Below are 19906 nucleotides of genomic sequence, written 5' to 3'. Positions count from 1 at the left end.
TTGGAATGAGATGGAAAGGAGAAATAGAGTCGGGCGTCATCAACATACTGGTGACATGGAACTTCTGAACATCTCTCAACAGTTGCATGTATATTGTATAATGCATTAGCCCCCTCTGTTCCTGGCATAGGTGCGTGCATTGATGCCATCCGTGCACCTGGCTGCAGAGGGAGAGCAGCCCTTGGAAGTCCTGCACACAGCGGGGAGAGTGCAGCCATGTGCAGGAAGGGAAGGATAGAGGTATTGCATGGGTGGGTGTGCTTGTGCATTAGCACAGTGTGTGGCAGCAGCAGGGAGTGCAACTGGAGTGCTACTCTGGAGCAACAGCGCAAAAAACACTGCATTTATCAAACTGCTCTCAGCCATAAACCTGACTGGATGGCCTTGCACAAGGCACCTGGCTCCTAGATTCTTTAGCCTTAGGTAGGCAACACAAGACCCATAAGTACCATTGCACTCTCAGATGCTTTTCTTGAAGCCTTCTGAGGTGCCCCATCTGAGCTATTTTTGATTCATTTAAAGGAAAATTTCTTAGTTGCAGGTGGGATCACTTCAAAACAAAGTGAACGCCATAAGCTGCTCCCAGCTTTTCTTTCTGCAAATGATTCTGGATCACTTGTGGAGCTCAAAGTTATGCTTAGGAAATGAAGGTGGCAGGTGGCTACAGGCCAATACTTTCATTTGCAGCGGTGTATTTAGTGGTAGTGCCCAGTTTCATAAATGGAAAAGAACATGCACAGGCCTTCAGAGACTGTCTAGACCAGGGGTGCCCAACCTTTTGGCTTCTCTGGGCCAAATTGTCTCAGGCTACAAATTAAACACACACTAATGAAAGCTGATGAGCAAAAAAAAAAAAAAAAAAAGTGCATAAGTTTTCGCGATATCTGCCACCACAGATAAGCAAAAAAGTCCTCACATAATAATCCTAATTATGCAGTACTCCATTTGGAAACTTTTAAAATCATCAACCAGGTCCCAAGTTTGTGATCGCTAATATAGAAAAAGAACATATCTAAGTAGTAAAACTTATTTGATTTTTTATATTTTTATAATAAAAGTAAAAGAAAGCAACATAAAACTAGTGAGATATTTGACACTGTATTTAAGAAACTAATACGTTAATATCTGGTTCAATGGAAGGCTGCAATTCTCAGTGAGTTATCAAGGTGCTCATCAGATATTTTAGTTCTAATTTTACTCTTAGTGTGCTTCATTCTTGAAAACAGTTGCTCACAAATGTAGGTGCTGCCAAAAATTGAAGACATGAATAAGGTGTGATTGTGAAGCAAAGGATATATATCTCTGAGAAGATAGGACAAACTCCATGATCATTTTTTAAGTAGAATGTCAGATTGCAGCTCTATGCATTCCATTTGAAAATTGGCAGGTAACATATTTATGTTGACTGAAAATGGAGTTGCAAATATTTCAAAATAGTGATTATTTTCCAGGAAATCTTCAAATCTGTTTTTTAAATTCTTGTATCAAATTGAAAAGCAAGGCTGCGTATTTTTCGCTGTTCACAGGACTGTGTTTAGCCAACATGTCAAAATGTATAAAATTGTTTGCAATGGTAGATTGAAATATTATTGATAGTAGCTGCGTTTCACTTGCCAAATCAACATGAGCACATGTAACGTCTGATGGTGTCAGTTCAACTGCGCTTGGAAGGTAACACTGGGTCACACACTGCCGTAAAACTGAAGCCATGATGCGTACAAATAGCATACGTACATTTATTTTACATGACATTGCAACACAACATTATCATCGCAAAAAAAAAAAAAAAAAACATGTTTTAGTAAGTTTATGATTTTGTGTTGGGCTGCACTCATAGCCATCCTGGGCTGCATGTGGGCTGTGGGCCATGGGTGGGCACTCCTGGTCTAGACCCTTTGTCACCTCCATATCTTTCTTTTGGAAGGCCCTACTACCATGAACATCCTGTACATCCACATGTTCCCATCAGACAGGGATTTAATTTTAAAAGCACTTCTTGGTAATTTGCAACGTTAAGTACTGCTGTGTACATAGCTAGCCCTTATCAGCAGCACTCTTACCTTATTTTGCAGTTTCGTTCTCAAACTCACTGACACTCAACCAGCTAGATTTGCTGATAGACTTAATTGTGGGACCTGCAACAGAATATTGCAGTGTGAAGCACTGTGCACGCACATGCGCGCGCACACACACACACACACAGAGGTTTTGTACATATACCTCTTCAACAGTCAGGTAGTAGTCAGTGGTTCCTGAACATGCTCAATTCTCATGGACTAGATTAGGTTTCTTCCACTGTATGATTGTTGCCAGTTTTATTTGTATTTTTGTAAAACTTTTTGATAAGCTATTCTTATGTGTGGATGGTGCTGTTTGTATTTTCAGTGCTTAAAGAGTTAACTCACTAGGATGATGCATAGGTGTGTGTGAAATCTACCTGTTTAGTATTTACTGTCCATAACGAATTTTCTGCTGTGGGAACTTAGGGAACTTCTTATGAGTCTGAACAGTTAATTTAATTTGCTATCTTCTTACAGCTGTCATAAGTTTTATTTGTCAACTCAGTTAATCTGACAGAAACTCAAATCTTGTTTTTCCTGTTTATGATTAATTATGAAATTAAAATAATTTGATACAGACTTGATTTATTAAAAGTCTACCATTTTCTTAAATGGTAATATTTTCCTAGCAATCTAAATATATTTGCTTTCTCCTGTGTTCTTTTACAAGACATACATATGCCAACTTGTATGATTCCATGGCTCATTTGTTCCATAGACCATAAGGTAACTTGCTGTACAAAGGTTTCTGTTCAAATATTCTTTATACACTGTTGTTTAAATGGAAGCCATAGCAACTAAGTCCTCTTTCATCAATCCTCCACAGTCCTTTATGCATATGCTAAAGTGAGCAAGACTCCAGGTATGTCACACAGCAGGTGTGACATGCAGTAGAGGCTGCATAGATCAGGTGAATGCTTTGCACGCTTTTCAGTATAAACCTTTCAAAATGTACTCAGGTTTGTATATAATTATAACCCATAGTACATGTTGTTGAATCATGGATTGTGGTTATATGTGAACCCAGGACTATGGATCAACTATGAGTTGTTAAACTGACAAAGAGAACCCATTGTTTGTTGTTGGGTTGTGAAATGTGGGTTGTTTTGCCAGACTATAGAGGCAGCTGTCTACAACAGTCAAAATAAAATCTCAGCTTACACATCAGAACTGCAGCACTGTAAAAGCATATGGGATAAAGGAAAAGAGTTGGCAAGGGAAACAAACCATAAACTGAAAAAAATAAACCATGGCTTGTTTGCTCATTTGCAGAGGCAGTGGGCAGGTTCACAAAACACACACGCAATTGTGGCTTTTTACCTTTTTTTGTCCAAACTCAACCATGATATTTCAGTGGGATACATTTGGTTTTGAGAAATCCTAAACAGAAACAAAGGTCTGTCCTTTGGTTTTGGTACCACAATTACTTGTTGTGTCATATGAACCAGAAAACACAGCCTGTCATAGCTCTGAGGCCAGAACTGTAGAGTCACTTGGCAAGAGTGGCAACGGCTAAGCAGTGACCGTCACTGACAGCTGCCATTTGGTGCAACTGTCAGAGGTATCTCCACTCCTTCCGCCTTCTCCCCTGGGCAGGATTAGGTGATCAGCTGGTTGGCATTGGGAGAATCAGTGATTCCCCTGCCAATGCTCCTACACAGGTGGGAGCTGTGAGAATCCATTGGGTCGGTGGTGTCTGATTGGGGACTGTGTGCTGCCCCTGATTCCCCCATGCCACTCTTCTAGCATGGACAGCAGAATGAGAAACAGGTGGGTGGTGGCAGTGGCTAGCTGGGAGCTGCGTGCCACCATGGATCCCCTTATGCCACTCCGTCTTGCTCCGGCTTCCCACAGAGGGGCATCCTCAACATGGACGCCAGTTTGGGAACACATCTGGCAAGTCAGAGCAAGAAAGGGGAACTGGTGCTGCCTCACCATTATTGCTGCTACCCAGCTGCCTCTTGTCCTGTCACTGGTTCATTTGCATAGCTGAGTGGCAGTGATGTGGTCCCCCCTTTCTCACTCTGGCTTGTCAAAGAGGCATCCTTAAGCATCTTCGGGAACAGGCTGGGGACACCTCTTTGGCAAGCCAGAATGAAAAGTGGGGTGATATGGGGGTATCCCTGTGGCATTCAGCCTCCAGCGAGACACTGCCATTGCTGCCCCCGCTGCTTATTGTCCTGCTGCTCATGCATGGGAGGAGCTTCTTTCAAAGCAGTTGCAGACAGGAGTCCAGCTCCTTTTTTGCACCATTGCCCAGCTGACTCCCCTCCCTTTTGCCTGGGTGTGGATTCTCCCAGACTCTGTTCCAGAGGTCCCCTCTGGATCCCCTCTGGAGCAGGAGGGAAAAGTGCCGGAGTAGCTTTTTAATCTCTGCTACACCACATGGCATGAGGCCTGCTTGAGCAGCAGAGACTGCTTGACAGCCATGGTGAGCCAAACTCGGCTTACAATTGTGGCTCTCAAACCAAAGAGCCTCATTCCTCCTTGCAGTGCCTTCTGGGATACCGTGTGGAGAACTGAGAGGGCAGCAAATTGCAGATGGAAGGAGAGTTATCATGATGGGCCTGACAACTCACAATTCACGTATTCTGGGTTGTGCTTATGTGTAAGCCAGTGTTGCACCATTGATTAACTCTGGGTTGTAAACCAAAAACAACCCAGGAAAAGAATCAATGGTTTGCTGGTGGGTTGTCAGGTCTGCATTATTCACAATAACCCATAGTGAAACCATAGTGCAAGGTTTGCATATAATGGCAACCTATGATTCAATGGCAGTACATGAATTAATGGCAACCCATATTCTGCTATTGTTACTTGTGAACCGGTAGTTGGGAGTGACCACATTTGCTTGGGGGATTGCATTTACTGTATTTATTAGGGATCATAGCCCAAAGCTTGATATGAGCCAGAGATGTAGTATATAAATATTCTTGTACTAATATACTAAAGCTGCTGTGTTGATAAACTAATACAATGAAATGGTTGCTAAATGTAACTGTACCAAGGAAGATTGTTTTCCTTCACCCATAGAAGTTGATTGCTCTGTCTATTAATCTAATCTGCTTAAAACCACAGGCACCTTTGTTTGTATTACCAGTTTATTGTTCCATATGCTGGCAGAAAGAGAGAGAAAGATAAATCCAGCAGGGTCAGATCAACCATCTGTCTACTCCAGCATCCAGCATTGCACAGTGACCAATCATTCTAGGAAACTCAGCAGCAAGAAAATAGCTGTTTCTTGCTGTGATCTCCCAGCAACTGCAATTAAATGGCGTATCGCATATGGACATGAAGTCTACATTAGTAGCCAAAACCAATGAAAGACCTATCATCCATTAAAAGATAGAACTCCCTTTATAATCATTTCAGTTGGTAGAATCATAGAATAGTAGAGTTGGAAGGGGGCAGAGGATCATCAGGTCCAACCCCCTTTTCAGTGCAGGATTCCAAGTTACACCGTCCCTCTTGGATGGCTGTCCGGTTGCATCTTGAATGCCTCTAGTGTGGAAGAACCCACAACCTCCCCGGGTAATTTGGTTCCATTGTTGTATTGCTCTGACTGTCAGGAAGTTCTTGATGGTCAGCCGGAATCTGACTTCCTGCAACTTGAGCCTATTATTGCATGTCTTATACTCTGGGGTAACTGAATAGAGATCCTGCCCTCCTCCTTCATGGTCTCTGTGCATCACACATATGGGCTCGTGCTATCATATTTCCCCACAACCTTCCTAAACATGCCTAGTTCTTCCAATCTCTCCTCCTACGGCTTTGTTTAATCCTTGTTGCTCTCCTCTGAACACTTTCCAGATTACAGAAAAAGTAAGCATCCAGTGAAGATAGTGGAGAAGACAGCTGTCACCACTGTCTGTCCTTATACAGTAATCTTTATTTAGTAGCAGCTCTAGTACAAGTGTATATATCATCATCTGAGACCTAGATTATATCCCAGTTTGTACACTACTGCAACCCATATTTCAGCAACAGCCCATGGTTCAACAACAACCCATTTTTGACCTTAGATATCAGTTGTCATGTTCTGTGACCCCAGTCACTAACATACATTTTATGTGCATCATAGTTGCTCCTCTTTCCTTCTTCTTGTTAAATACATTCTCCATTTTCTTTGTTCAGGTAAATTGCCCATTCATTGCCCCCAATATCTCATCAGGAGACATGGATGCCAGTGAGTTGAGATGCCACACACATTTTGGGCCTCTGCAATTTCTCCCCCTCACCCACAACTGTTTCAGCCAATGTCCCATAATTCCCTCCACAGCAAAGTTACCGTGAAGGAAAATAAGATTATACACATTTGCTAAACAAAAGTGTGGGAGTGTGTAGGGCAGGGACAATTGAACTTTGAAACCAAACAGGATGTATTCCTTACACAGCTTAGACAATTCCAGCTAGAGTTTGGGACATGTTGTATTGTGGTGTTGTGTCCTCCTCAAAACATTGGGAGGCTTTCAAACAAGACCAAGCCTTAATGAGATTGAGAGGAATTAGAAAATTCCTGACTAAGCAAGATTTGAGAAGAGAATAAAGATGACCTATTAAAAAGTAATCCTTTGCTGTTGTCTGGCATAGATCCATCCAAGATTGACACTGCAAATAATCACAGGAAACAAGTAGTCCTTGGGTCAGAGAAGCTGACTAGGCACACACATGCATACACAAATGCTTTGCATTCACCTGCTTGGCAGCTTCATTTATTACTAAAGCAATATGAGAGTAGACCACAAGAGAATGTTATTTCATAGGCTAAGGTATTACTACTGCATAGTGATGGTCTGAATACTTGGCCTAGTGTTTTTAGTATTTCATGAGGGTCAAGTCAAAGTGTCCTCCCACAAGCCCAAATCATATCTTGACATGAGTGTGTGCGTTCTAAGATGGGTATATTCTAATATCTTTCAAGACAGGGTGCTTATCTTTAAATGTATATGTTTGAAAAAAGCAAGCCAATTTACTGTCATGTTAAGTGATAGCTTGGCTACCAACAATCTTTCTGGGCCCTTAAACAAGTCTGGCCATACAAAAGTACAAGTGTCTTTTTTTCTCTTACTGTTATGGAGGAAACATCTGAGCCTGTTGAAGTTCTGCCAGATATATAGCTGCTAGAAGGGTAGAGTTCTTTTCTGGAATTAAAATTTTCTGGATGGGGTTGCATTCTCCCTAAGGGATGGGGTGTGCCATTTGGAAGTGCTCCTTGACCCAGAGTTATCTCTGGAGTTCCAGGTGACTGCTGTAGTAAAGAGCATGTTCCATCAGCTCTGGCTGGTCTATTAACTGCACTTTTACCTGGATGAGCAGAGCCTAGCAACAGTGACCCATGCTCTGATAACCTTCTGGTTGGACTATTGTAACACGGTCTATGTGGGGTTACTCTTGAAGATGGTCTTGATTCTCCAGTTGTACAAAATAGAGCAGCCAGGCTTTTCACAGGGACTGGCAAGCACCATCATATAACGCCAGGCCTGTACCATCTGCACTGGCTACCAGTTGAAGTCCAGGCCCAATTTAAGGTGTTAACTTTGATGTACAAAGCTCGAAATGGTTTGGGCCTGGATAACTGAAGGAGCGCCTCCTTCCACACATACCTGCCTGACTCTTAAGCCTTGAGATCCTTCTTTGGGAGCCCTCTTTGAAGGAGGTTAGAAGAGGGACTACCAAAGAAAGCCTTTTCTGTGGTAGTGCCCCAGCTTTGGAATCTGCTCCTCAGAGAGGCATGCCTGGTGCTGATGCATTATTCATTTTGGTTCCAGGCCAAAACCTTTTTATTTACCTGGTATTTTAAGGTTTCATGGTATTTTAAAGATAGGAATTGTATTATATGTTTTCACATGCTATTTTAATTGTGCTGCTTTGTTGTGAGCCATCTTGAGACCTGTTGGTATAGATGGGATATAAGTGTTTAAAATAACTAACTAACTAACTAACTAACTAACTAACTAACTAACTAACTAACTAACTGGCAGCCATAGATAATGGTGATTATTATATTTCTCTAGCTTGAAATCTCAAAATCACGCAGGCCCAAAGAGATGCTTGTCCTGCCCCCAAAATAAAACTGCTACATATTTATTTTGCACAAGCTATGAATGCTTCTATAGTGGAATTTGTGCCCTGCTTGCTTCCGTATTTTCAGTACATCCATGGCTGCAACAGTGTGGAGATTTAAAGGATTTCTTTCGTTGCAACTAACAGCAGATTAAATGTACAAGGTAAGCACAAGCAAGCAGTATAATATCATCTTATTACCACTGACATCCTTTTCACTTTGTAGTTCACTTTCGTATATTTCCTCACAGTTTGCTTTCCCCAAGAGCCTAAGGCTTCATTACCACCCAGGATTTACTGCTGCAGATGGAATGCACAGAATGAGGTTGGTATTTATTGTTCACGTCATTTGGTTTTGTTTCATAGACACATATGAATGTAGTGGTGGGCTATTAATAGGTTTGACTGCTAAATGGAATGTCAGGAGTGGGCAATATTGAATACTGGTTGAACTCATGTTTTTAACTATTTCCTGCAAGATGGGGAAATTTTACATAGCACAATGAAGAACTATGTGTATTTATTTTTATTTTTTTAAATATATGGTGCAAAAGGCCCTTTGTTTGGGGGCATGAGCAGTTGTAAATGCAAAGCAAATGCTGTGGCTAAACTGGAAACAATAATAGTTTCTTGTCTAGAGAAACAGTGGCAGAAGAAACACATGTGTGACACATTTCTTATTTGTCCAGCTAAATTTAAGCACATTTAATAACACTATTCCTATGCATGTTTACTTGGAAGTAAGTTCCACTGTGTTTGGTAGTAAAAGTATTTGATATTGCTACTTAATGCTAGAGTTCTATGTACACTAGTCTAGGAGTTAGCTGTACTGAATACAGTAGGTCTTATTTCAGTGTAATATGCATAGGATCGCTTCATAAATCTAACTGATTTCAGTGGGAGAGAATCAAGTGCATGGTAAACTTACTGTTGAAATCAATGGGATTTAAAGTTTCATGTCATTATTTCATTTATTTCTATACGGCCCAACAGCCAACATTCCCTGGGTGGTTTACAAAGATTAAAAACTTAAAAATACATTATAAAAGCCATATACATGTATATGCAAACATATAAACATACCACACAGAGAGGAGTACACACACGCTTAAAATATCCCCCCTTTCTGCTTAAATAATGGCTAAGCTTAAGTTTGGCTTAATCCATACCCATAGTACTTTTATTTTTAGTTTTTTCTTATTTTGCACAGTTCACTTTAAATAACTCAAGAGAAGTGCAGCATGATTCCACTGTCAGCACAGTCCTAAATATGTATGTCTAGTCAGAAGCAAGAGTTCAATAGGATTTACTCTCAGATAAAATCTGCTGGACTGCATAAAGACCCATTCGTTTTATGGGAGAATGGGTGAATTTCTTCCTGGCATTAAAGCAGAGTCTTTGATATATTCTGAATATATTTTTCTCTCTCTCCCAGATAATACAGTCAAGTTATGACCACAAGAGTAGGAGTGATCAAAACCCATCACTCACATTCAGATGTTCACAGATTGGCTATTCAGGGCAGAAATGCAAGTATAGAAAGAATTGAAGATGGTGACAGCAGGTAAGAAGGGAGACTCAATCAGTTTACTTTTGGGGTGGTGGTATCCATTTGAAGGAACAGAATTGTGCTTACTTTGCTGTAATTTGCATTCTCTGCTATATTGTTTCTGCAAGTCATTTAAAAGGAGCTCTTACCTGTTTACTTACTTATATAGGACATGTTCTTGCCAAAGTTAAACATACTTGTTTAACTGTTCTTCCACTGAAAAAGCTGGATTAATTGGGTTCCTCATATGGTACTTCTTGTTTCATATAATTGCTGTTGACAGTTCCAACTGAATGTGACAAACTTGGATATTTAGTTCAAAGTTAATTGGTATGTTGCCTAAAATCATATATTCATAAAGGGAGTAAAACAAGTTATTGTTCTTTTGCCCTGAAAATATGCAGTTCACATCCTGTTGAAATCAAAGGCAAATTCTCATTCATCTTCATGGACCAGAATGAACTTGCAAAGAGTTTAACTTTTCAAAAAATGAAGCTTTAGTTCTTTGCATAGCTCTGCACACTCTACAGGGATTTCTATATGCACAACCAAGCACAAAGGGCACAAGCTAGGGTCAAGAAATGCTAAGACAAGACTGCCATCTACAGGAGAACTGAAGAACTGAATAAATGCTACTGACTGGAGCTGTAGACTAGTATTTATGTGTAACAGGGCAGTTTATAGGACATTGTAAGAATATTAGATAGGACAGCTATCCACAGGAAGAGCACAGAATATTACACTCTTGCTGACACACTGGTTTTCTGGACAAGTGGGTGCATTTCTGGATACTTTCTGGGACAAATCTGCAAGGTCTGCCTTGCCCACTTGCTGAAATCATGCTCGCTGGGTAGCTTGCTGGGAAGCATTTGATTGTCACAAGACATGGTGGCAGTAGCAATTAAAGGTATTCCTTAGTTGATTATCTAGTTGTTTCTTTTGTACTCCTGAAGAAACAGAAAATCAGACAGATTAAGTAATGCAAGAGAATAAAATTAGGATTACAATATATTATAGGACTTTATCTTCTCGTTCAATCTCTGTCTCTCAAATGTTGGTTCCATTGTTACTGTAATTGGACTTACAGTTTCAATCAATTTTTCAGCAAAGAAGATGGTGAAAGTGAAAAACACACCATGGACAAGAAAAATAAAGAGAAATCAAAGAGAACTAAAGATAACCCCGAGGAACAAAATAACGTTCAGATGTAAGTACTTTTAATTCAGGGATAGAGACCCCAATTATAAGAATGATCAAGGCAGAGGCATAGATTATCATTGTAGTGTGGTTTATAACTTTCAGATTATTGGGTCTCAGCGGTAATGTCTCTCTATAGACACATGGATGTTGGCAGATGACGAAGGCCATTTTAGTTTCTGTGTTTGTGTGTTCTGTGCTAGCATGTTTATTCATTTTTACTGTTGAAGGTTTTTATTAGAATTTTATTCTTATCCTTATTATTTTCTAGAGAAATTTATGAGATACTTAATAAAATCAGCACAAAAGAAATGATAAGTATGTGCTAGCATAAAAAACCGTTACATTGTTTACTTATCTACATGATACCTGTATGTTAGGGATCAGAATATGTCAGCCAAATCTCTCCCTTGCACCCAAAAAATGTTGTGGCAGGGTTCATATGCCATGGCAAACAATGCTGTGCTTTTTCCGTGGCACATGGATTTTTGCTCAGACTTACTGGTCAATCACATGGTTATCTGGGCAGCATGGTTTCTAAGCTCTCTACTCTGTCCTTATTACACAGCCTGACAACCACCATAAGCAAAATCCCAATCATTTCCCTATTCTTGCCAATGGATGACAGCAACCTTCTCCTTACTAGCACACTGTGGACTTGATGTAGGTTTTCCCCTTCATCCTCCCAAATGTATGTACATGCACACAGATTTTTATTAAATGTAAATAAAGAGTTTTGCTGCAACCCCCCTTCTCCCTACATGTATTGTTGTGCTTTATTCCCAGCAAGCAATGTCTTATTGCTAAGGAATTAAGGACATTAGAGATCAAAGGCCAGATGCCACTACTTCTCTTGCTGCTCCTGCCAGGGGTCTTTATGATGTCTCAACAGCAACAAGAGCAAAATGCAATCCTGGTTCTAATTTACTAGAGAAGCTGTGGTGATGCATGGAAACTCAGAGCCAACCATTGATTCTCTCTGGTTTCAGAAAGTAAATCCTACCATATATGAACTGGGTCTGGATAATGCAACAGACTCACAATGGTGAGATTTCCTCAGGGCTTCTCGTGTTGCCTGAACCCTTCCAGTTTGACTCTGCAATTGCAAACTGGGCCACTGTGTGCATAGAAAACCAACTGATGACTTGGCACTGGCCACTGGCCATTTTCAAGTTGACTTATATCCTGGCCTGCCACCCACCATGTCCCCTACAAAAGCCTTTCTTTTTAAAGCTAGCTGACCTAGCCCTATCAGTTTATTGTGAGGTCTACATGGGGGTGGAAGCTAGAATTAATAATCTAAGAGTGGGATGCAGACAAATGGGAGAATTTTTTCCCTAAAGGGTCAATATGCCTTCAGAGAAAAATAAAGTATGAAATTCTTAAAATGATGTTGATTTTTTTGCTACAACAAATTAGTATGACAATCCCTCTGAAAGTTCTTATACTTGCCACATTAGTGTAAGCTCATTTTGTCAAGTTAAGAAAGAAGACTTATAGTTTTAGCCAACTAGCTATATATGTTCTTATATATGGATAGCAACTTTTGTTGGGAAGAAAAAAATGGAGCTCAAGTCTTCCAAAGTTAAGTACATTTACATTCTACTGGTTTCAGTGAAAGAGTTAAATGCAGGTGCTGTTGGATTTCATTTGTCAGCCATTTGAACCACTTCCTGAGTAACATCCACTTTTCTTGTTTAGTGAGAAGAAAGAAGTATTCGTTATTGATCCTTCAGGAAACTTGTATTACAACTGGCTGTTCTGCATCACATTGCCTGTCATGTACAACTGGACCATGATCATTGCTAGGTATTATAAAATAACAGCATATTACAGCATATTGATCATAACAGGTATTTTATTTGATACCTTAAACAGAAGGAGAAATGAAAGGAAGTTAAAAACTTTTCAGCACTGTAAGTGTTAGATTTAATAGGAAAACCACAACATGCAGAAACCTTATGCACCTTTTTACCAACTAGCTACGCAGCAGTTATGTAATAACACATTCCAGTGTATATGCACTCAAAAGTAAAAGATCAGTGAGGCTCAGCGCCAGGAAAATGTGTGTATATAGGATTCTAACTTGAGAAACCAAGCTGTTAACTAGGAAGTCATCCACTCAAATGTCACATCTATCGTGTGTTCACTACGTAAACCATAATCTCTCATTTGCACTGCCATCCCCACTCCAATCTGCAATGTGGGCATAATAAGGCTTGCTTGCCTTACAAGATTGTTGTGATAATGACTAAGATATATATATATATATATATATATATATATATATATATATATATTAACATCTAGAAAACATTAAATAATGATTTGCTAAACCATTATGGAGTAAAGTTAGATACTAAGCTTCTGTAACTTATGAGTGCTATACTGCTATATTGAATTTGATTTAGCCTCAACAGAGAACTGATATCTGTATGTGGGTTGAGATCATCTTTATGCAAGTCAGTTTGATAGCAAAGAGCCAGTGTGGTGTAGTGGTTAAGAGCATGGGACTAGGACTCAGACGACCTGGGTTCTAGTCCCCGCTCAGCCATAGAGCCAACTGGGTGACTTTGGGCCAGTCACACACTCTCAGCCCAACCTACCTCACAGGGTTGTTGCTGTGGGGCTAAGATGGAGGAGGAGAATGATGTAAGCGGCCTTGAGCCCTTTGTAGGATAAAGGCAGGATATAAATCGAAAAATAAATATAAAATTGAATTTATTGGATTTTTATAAATTGCTCCATCATTCACTCAATATTTTACTTGTTTTTTCAACTCATGCATACTTTTCAGATTAATTCTCACACATACTTTCATTCCGGTCAGGGGCATTTATTTGTTCAACCTGGATTACCTTTTGGCTGCATTTTGCTATTAATGAGGAGCTTACATGAAGGTTCACTCAAGCCTCAGATCATGGATGCATGCAGCCTCACAGACGTAGCTTATGTCAGAGTAAATTTGTGTCATTAGATTTTCCTTCAGAATGTAGTTTGAGCATTGACATGCTCAATCAGAACCTCGGTTTATAGTGGAATACAAGCATAGATTTTACAATAGGTAATGTGGAAGTAAATGGTTAATTTGGTTGTAAAAAAGAAATATTCTGCCTTGGGAAGTATTAATAAATCTGGAGCATGTAGGTTCCTAGTTAAATGCCCTGTTCATTGAGGCAACTCAGAGCTAGAGCATCCTTAACAGCTGGCTGTCCAGCCTCTGGTTGAAGAACTCTTGCAAAGGAGAGGACATCCTGTTAATTAGTTGGCCCATTAAATCTAGTCCTGCCTTCTGAGGCAGAAGAGAGCAAGTATATGCCCTGTAAATTATAGTTCATCAAGTATTCAAAGTGTGCAATTAAGTCCCCCTTCACTCATGCCTTCTCCAAGCTAAATGTACCTAGTTCCCTCACAGGATTAGTTTTGTAGGACATACCTGGCTGGCTGACATTAAGCAAGAGCAGGCTAGTTACATCCCAAACATCCACAATGTTAACATGGCATTGCAAATGGCCAGAGACTGAGCAATATTCTGCCAAAAGCCCTCATCACAACCTCCAGGTAGCCCAGGCTCCCAGGTAAGTGCAGAAACTACCTGAATTCAAACATGCCAATCAGTGCTTGCAGCGGGAATTTCAGTCCAATCCAGGGTATAAAAGGGGACTGGCCCCTGCCTTCTGGGTCAGTTGTCATTTTGCTGTGATTGAAATTTATTCTCAAGAATAAAATGCAGTTTTTCTATCTCTCACCTTTGTAATGCTTAATTGGGCTGAGCACGCAAGGTCTAGACCTTTTATGACCAAGTTTCACTGCTTTCTATGATTACTTTCCAGTCTGTCTGTATCATTTTTAAAGTGTGGTGCCACCTTCTCTCAGTCCCATTTAAATGAATAGCACTTGTGAAAATAAAATTCCATAGGAGATTATCCCAGTGCCTTGCATTTTTGGCTCCATTTATCCTTCCTACACCATCAGAATGCTTAATTTTAAATTCTGCTTGTTTCGTTTCTTATTCAGAGCCTGTTTTGATGAACTTCAGAGCAATAATTTAGAAATGTGGTTTATTTTTGACTACATATCAGATATTATCTATGTTGCTGACATGTTTGTTCGTATAAGAACAGGTAAGGGTATGTTCTGTGGAATCACCTGGTCAGTAACTTGCTAACCATGTTGTTTTTTTCAAAATGTACTTTGATATACAATTCTGAGGCCAAAGTCATATTATAGAACTTGATGAAGCTTTCCTTAGCTGGGGATATGTAAAATCTATGGAATGTGCTTCCCAGAGAGGTCCGCCTGGTGCCGTCGTTATTTGTTTTTTGGTGCCAGGCCAAGACCTTTTTATTTAAACAATATTTTAATTGTTAATCGGTTGTTTTATTTGTGGTTTTAAATTATGGCCGAGAAACTCCAAATTTTTAATGTTATTCTATTCTTTATTTATTTTCTTTGTAAGCCACCCTGAGGCTTCGGTGATGGGTGCGGCATAAAAATATTATAAATAAATAAATAAATAAAATTTGAAAGTATCTTTGACAATTTAATAAGAAAATTGAAGCTGCATATTGAACTGGAGTATTAGTATTCCAATAAATGCTATATGGAAGAAGTAACCTTGGGTGATATGGGATGCGACTAATAGAAGATGATTAGTACAAAATGTGAATGCATTAAGTTCTGATGATGCTAAAATCCACTAATGTTAAGATCTTTGAGAAAGATTCTCAAATAGATATAGGTTAGAATACTATATAGTATAGTTAGAATACTAACTACATAATTAAGGCAGTATAGGAGCACCATTTTATTTATGTAAATGTATAGAGCTTCCTTTTAAAGTTAGAAATAACATCCATCGAGTTCAGTGGGCACAAAATAGCAATATAAATTGCCATAGATGACAACTAAAAGATAAAAGTAACCAATACATGACATGAAAACAGTCAAACAAGTGTTCATTGAAGTATTAACATTCACAGGCAAATGAAAGAATCTTAACTTAGTACCCAAAATTTAGCAATGAAGATGCCAGGAGGACTTATTTGAGAAGGACATTCTGTACATGAAGCTTCACCAATGGAAAGGCCTAATCTTTGCTCACCAGCCTTGGAGCTGAGCAGTTTCATTCAGAAGTAGGCAGTCCTGATAGTGACATATTTAGCCCGACCAGGATAACAAATCAGAATCAAACTCTGGCTTGTAATCCTGGTTTATTAAGGGAGTGCTCAAATCAGGGAGTTTCCCGGATTGGTTTAATAGTCAATTTAATAGTCTCTTTTTCCAGAATTGCAAGAGGACAAGGGACAAAGGGTGTTCATAAGCTTGTAACTGGTGAGTGCCCTAATAGCAAACCGCAGCTCTACCTTAGGTTGAACCCTGGCTTGTCTCTCCCTCAACAAACCTGAGCTCCTGGTTCAAATATCATAGTAAATAAGAAAGGGATGACTCTCACTACAAGAGGTATTAGGCAGTGTACATCAGCATTCTGTTGCATTTGTGAGAACCCAGAGTTCAAAAGAAACCTAGTGTTGGTGTTCCATGTGAGCTGTTTTATTGGTTCAGCTCAAATGGAACAATAACCCTGGGTAGAAGAGCTTAGTCAGATTTTTTAAACCTAGGTTTGGGTTCATTGGAGTTCACTATATTACAGAGACATTTGTGGTAAATACAGGAGATAATTTACCAAATCTTAATTTGCCGTTCTTCTGCTTCTCCAGATTCCTGAGTAGGCATAGAATGGGAAATGCAAAAATTCTTACCACTTGCAAGATGATGCAAGCACCTGGTTTACCTAGTAGTTAGCAAGTGGTCACTAATGTATTGCCTATATTTCATGTTGTCATATAAACAAAACAGGATAACATCACAAATGTTTTTGTATATCTTATTTTAGGCTATCTGGATCAAGGTTTGTTGGTGAAAGAAGAACGTAAACTTAAGAAAAAATATATGGGAACTGTACAATTTAAATTAGATGTACTGTCCATCATACCAACTGATCTAGTTTATTTCAAGTTAGGGCTGAACTATCCAGAAATAAGAATAAACAGATTGCTTAGAATATCACGAATGTTTGAATTCTTCCAGCAAACAGAAACAAGAACAAGCTACCCAAATATCTTCAGGATCTCTAACCTTGTCATGTATATTATAATTATTATCCATTGGAATGCATGCATGTACTTTTCAATCTCCAAAGCCATTGGCTTTGGTACAGACACTTGGGTCTATCCCAACGTTACCCATCCTGAATTTGGCCGTCTTGCTAGAAAATATGTATACAGTCTTTACTGGTCAACACTGACTTTGACAACTATTGGTGAAACACCTCCTCCTGTGAGAGATGCTGAGTATTTATTTGTTGTCATTGACTTCTTAGTTGGTGTATTGATTTTTGCTTCCATTGTTGGTAATATTGGTTCTATGATATCTAACATGAATGCTGCCAGGGAAGAATTTCAAGCAAAAATTGATGCTATTAAGCAGTACATGCAATTTCGGAATGTGAGCAAAAATTTAGAAACAAGAGTTATCAAGTGGTTTGATTATTTGTGGACAAATAAGAAGGCAGTAGATGAAAGAAAAGTTTTGAGGTTTCTCCCAGATAAACTACGAGCAGAAATTGCCATTAATGTTCATTTGGAAACCTTAAAAAAGGTGCAGATTTTTGCAGATTGTGAAGCTGGACTATTGGTTGAGTTAGTCTTAAAACTACAGCCTCAGGTGTACAGCCCTGGAGATTATGTCTGCCAGAAAGGTGATATTGGGCGAGAAATGTACATTATCAAAGAAGGCAAGCTTGCAGTGGTAGCTGATGATGGAGTGACTCAGTATGTTGTCCTAAGCAATGGCAGCTACTTTGGAGAGATTAGCATTCTTAATATAAAAGGTAGCAAAGCTGGAAATCGAAGGACAGCCAACATTAGGAGCATTGGCTATTCAGATTTGTTTTGTCTACATAAAGATGACCTAATGGAGGCTTTGACAGAATATCCAGATGCCAAGGCCTTGCTGGAAGAAAAAGGAAGGCAAATCCTTATGAAAGATGGATTATTGGATTTAGAAGTTGCACATGCAGTAAGAGAACCTGAAGATATTGAGGAAAAAGTCTACCACATAGAAGCAATGCTAGACAATTTACAGACAAGGTTTGCCAGACTTTTGGCTGAATATGGTGCTACACAGCAGAAACTGAAAACAAGGCTCACACAACTCGAGAACATCATGCTACTATCTAAGGATTTTGATTTCTCGAATTTAGAAGAAACAGAAATAGTTTGGGAGAATAAAGAATGAAAAATGTACATATTTGGATATTCTGAGCATTGCATGATCTGTAGCAATAAAGAAGCCAATGAAAGATAGAACAATTGCCGAAGACTTTCCACCAGAAATAGACTTTCCACTATTTATTTAGAACAAATGTTTCAAATAAATAAATAAATATAATACCCAGTTTTCATCTTTGTATTATTAAAATGCAGTTGTGTTCAATGGACATATTTTCAAGATCTTAAAATTTTATCCGTTACACATTTCATCAGACGAATGCATCTTCATGAGTATCACTTGAAAGCAATGTAAATTATATTCTATATTGTTCCATGTATAGTATACCTAGAAAGAGGTATTTGTTGAACTCTTCAGTAGCGATTTTGGGTTTCCTGATGTTGCAAAGCTTAACATGCTGTCCAGTCAAGATAATCTGTGATTGACAGGGCATCTTTGTTTGCAGTAAAGTAATTATGTATAATTTCTTATGTACAGTGAATTGCAGCATGATGGTATAGAGATAATTTGATATAAAGACATTCTAGTCTAAATAGCATAATACTCAATGACATCTATGAAGGATTAAAGAGCCTCTGGCTCCTGGAGGCACACTGGAATTTGTAACACCTTTTCCTCTCTCAACATGCATATTATTACATTGTTAGTCTTTTACAGCATTATAAGCCTCTTCGATGTTTTTTGCATCTTGTTTCTTCTGCTCTAGGCATCCCTAAAATAGGAAACTTCACTTACTCATGTACAGAGAAAGTGTACTGCCACTAGCATCATCTATTTGCACTGACGCGCTGTTTTTAGATAAATAAGAAAAGATCAGTTCAGCCACAGCCTGTGTCTGTTCATTTGAGTTAAAAGTGGTTTGGGATTGCGTCCTCGAGAAGCTGAACCATGAAAATAAGACAATTGTACTGTGTGGGTACACCAACTCTCGATTTATTATTTCTAAAAATACACCAGAGATGGGCAGAAGGTAATCTTCAGAAGGTTTTGGCCTTCAGCTCCCAAGTTGGTCAGTCTTGAAGTCTGAACACCTGAGAAGTTGAAACATCTACAGGTCGACTTTCTGTCCACCCTTGTTCGCCCCTTTGCCATTCAACAGACCGTGAAAGTACTCGAGTACACCCATTATTCGGTATAAGCTCGATAAAAGACAAAAGAGAACCTCCCCAACACTTCCGACCTCCCCTCCTCTTTCCGGTTCTGTGGAGCTTTTATCCGGCGTTCTGCTCTGCACCCCCTCCGCGCAGAGGGTTGCTGGGAATTGTAGTTTTGACGCTGGCACGTCGCGAGCGACTGAGGAAGGCGAAACGCGACGTCTCTACACCTGGCTTGCTCCCGTGGCGGTTCCTTTGCTCAGGCCGGAGCCGCTGGATGAGAGCGACGACCTGCTCTCGCTCGCTTAAGCTTTACGCTGGGAACTGACTCGGCGGCGGCGACGGCGACGGCGAAGGAAGGGGGATGGAAGGGGCGGCTTGGCTCCCAGGCGGCCGCGGTAGGGGCAGGGCCAGAACTGGAGCCGGCGGCGTCCCCACAGGCAACGGACCCGGCGGCCGGGGAAGGGCAAGAGGAGTAGGAGGCATTTCACCGGTCGTCGCGTCTAAGAGCAGCGTACTGGGCGCCAGTGGTGAGTACGCCACCGCCCGCCGCTTCCCCGCAGAGTTTCATGCTCCACGGTGGGCCCAAGGGAGGACTTGGCAGGAGCTCTTTCTTTCTTTCTTTCTTTCTTTCTTTCTTTCTTTCTTTC

At 39.9% G+C, this 19906-nt stretch overlaps 2 protein-coding genes across 3 annotated transcripts in view; both read left to right on the top strand.

The window, feature by feature from the left end:
* The first annotated feature begins 9574 nt into the window (after positions 1 to 9574).
* CNGA1 (cyclic nucleotide gated channel subunit alpha 1) lies at positions 9575 to 18168 on the top strand. Its single transcript, XM_044418273.1, has 5 exons — positions 9575 to 9687; positions 10778 to 10879; positions 12571 to 12678; positions 14887 to 14993; positions 16766 to 18168. The coding sequence occupies exons 1-5, from the start codon at positions 9575 to 9577 to the stop codon at positions 18166 to 18168; spliced, it is 1833 nt and encodes a 610-aa protein (XP_044274208.1).
* Positions 18169 to 19437: 1269 nt separating this feature from the next.
* Positions 19438 to 19906, top strand: part of NFXL1 (nuclear transcription factor, X-box binding like 1) — a 68078-nt gene continuing 67609 nt past the window's right edge. Inside the window, exon 1 of one of the 2 annotated variants that reach the window (XM_044417816.1) lies at positions 19438 to 19786. In XM_044417816.1, coding sequence (XP_044273751.1) covers positions 19621 to 19786 — 166 coding nt within the window. In that variant the 5' untranslated portion in view covers positions 19438 to 19620. The remainder of the gene's footprint in view (positions 19787 to 19906) is intronic. The other variant, XM_044417819.1, reaches the window with a different exon arrangement.

Source organism: Varanus komodoensis, unplaced genomic scaffold (genome assembly GCF_004798865.1).
Source record: "Varanus komodoensis strain SLA01 unplaced genomic scaffold, ASM479886v1 scaffold9, whole genome shotgun sequence".
NCBI classification, from domain to species: Eukaryota; Metazoa; Chordata; class Lepidosauria; order Squamata; family Varanidae; genus Varanus; species Varanus komodoensis.
Note: the sequence above shows the minus strand (reverse complement) of the source record. Positions and strands in the feature narration are given on the sequence as shown.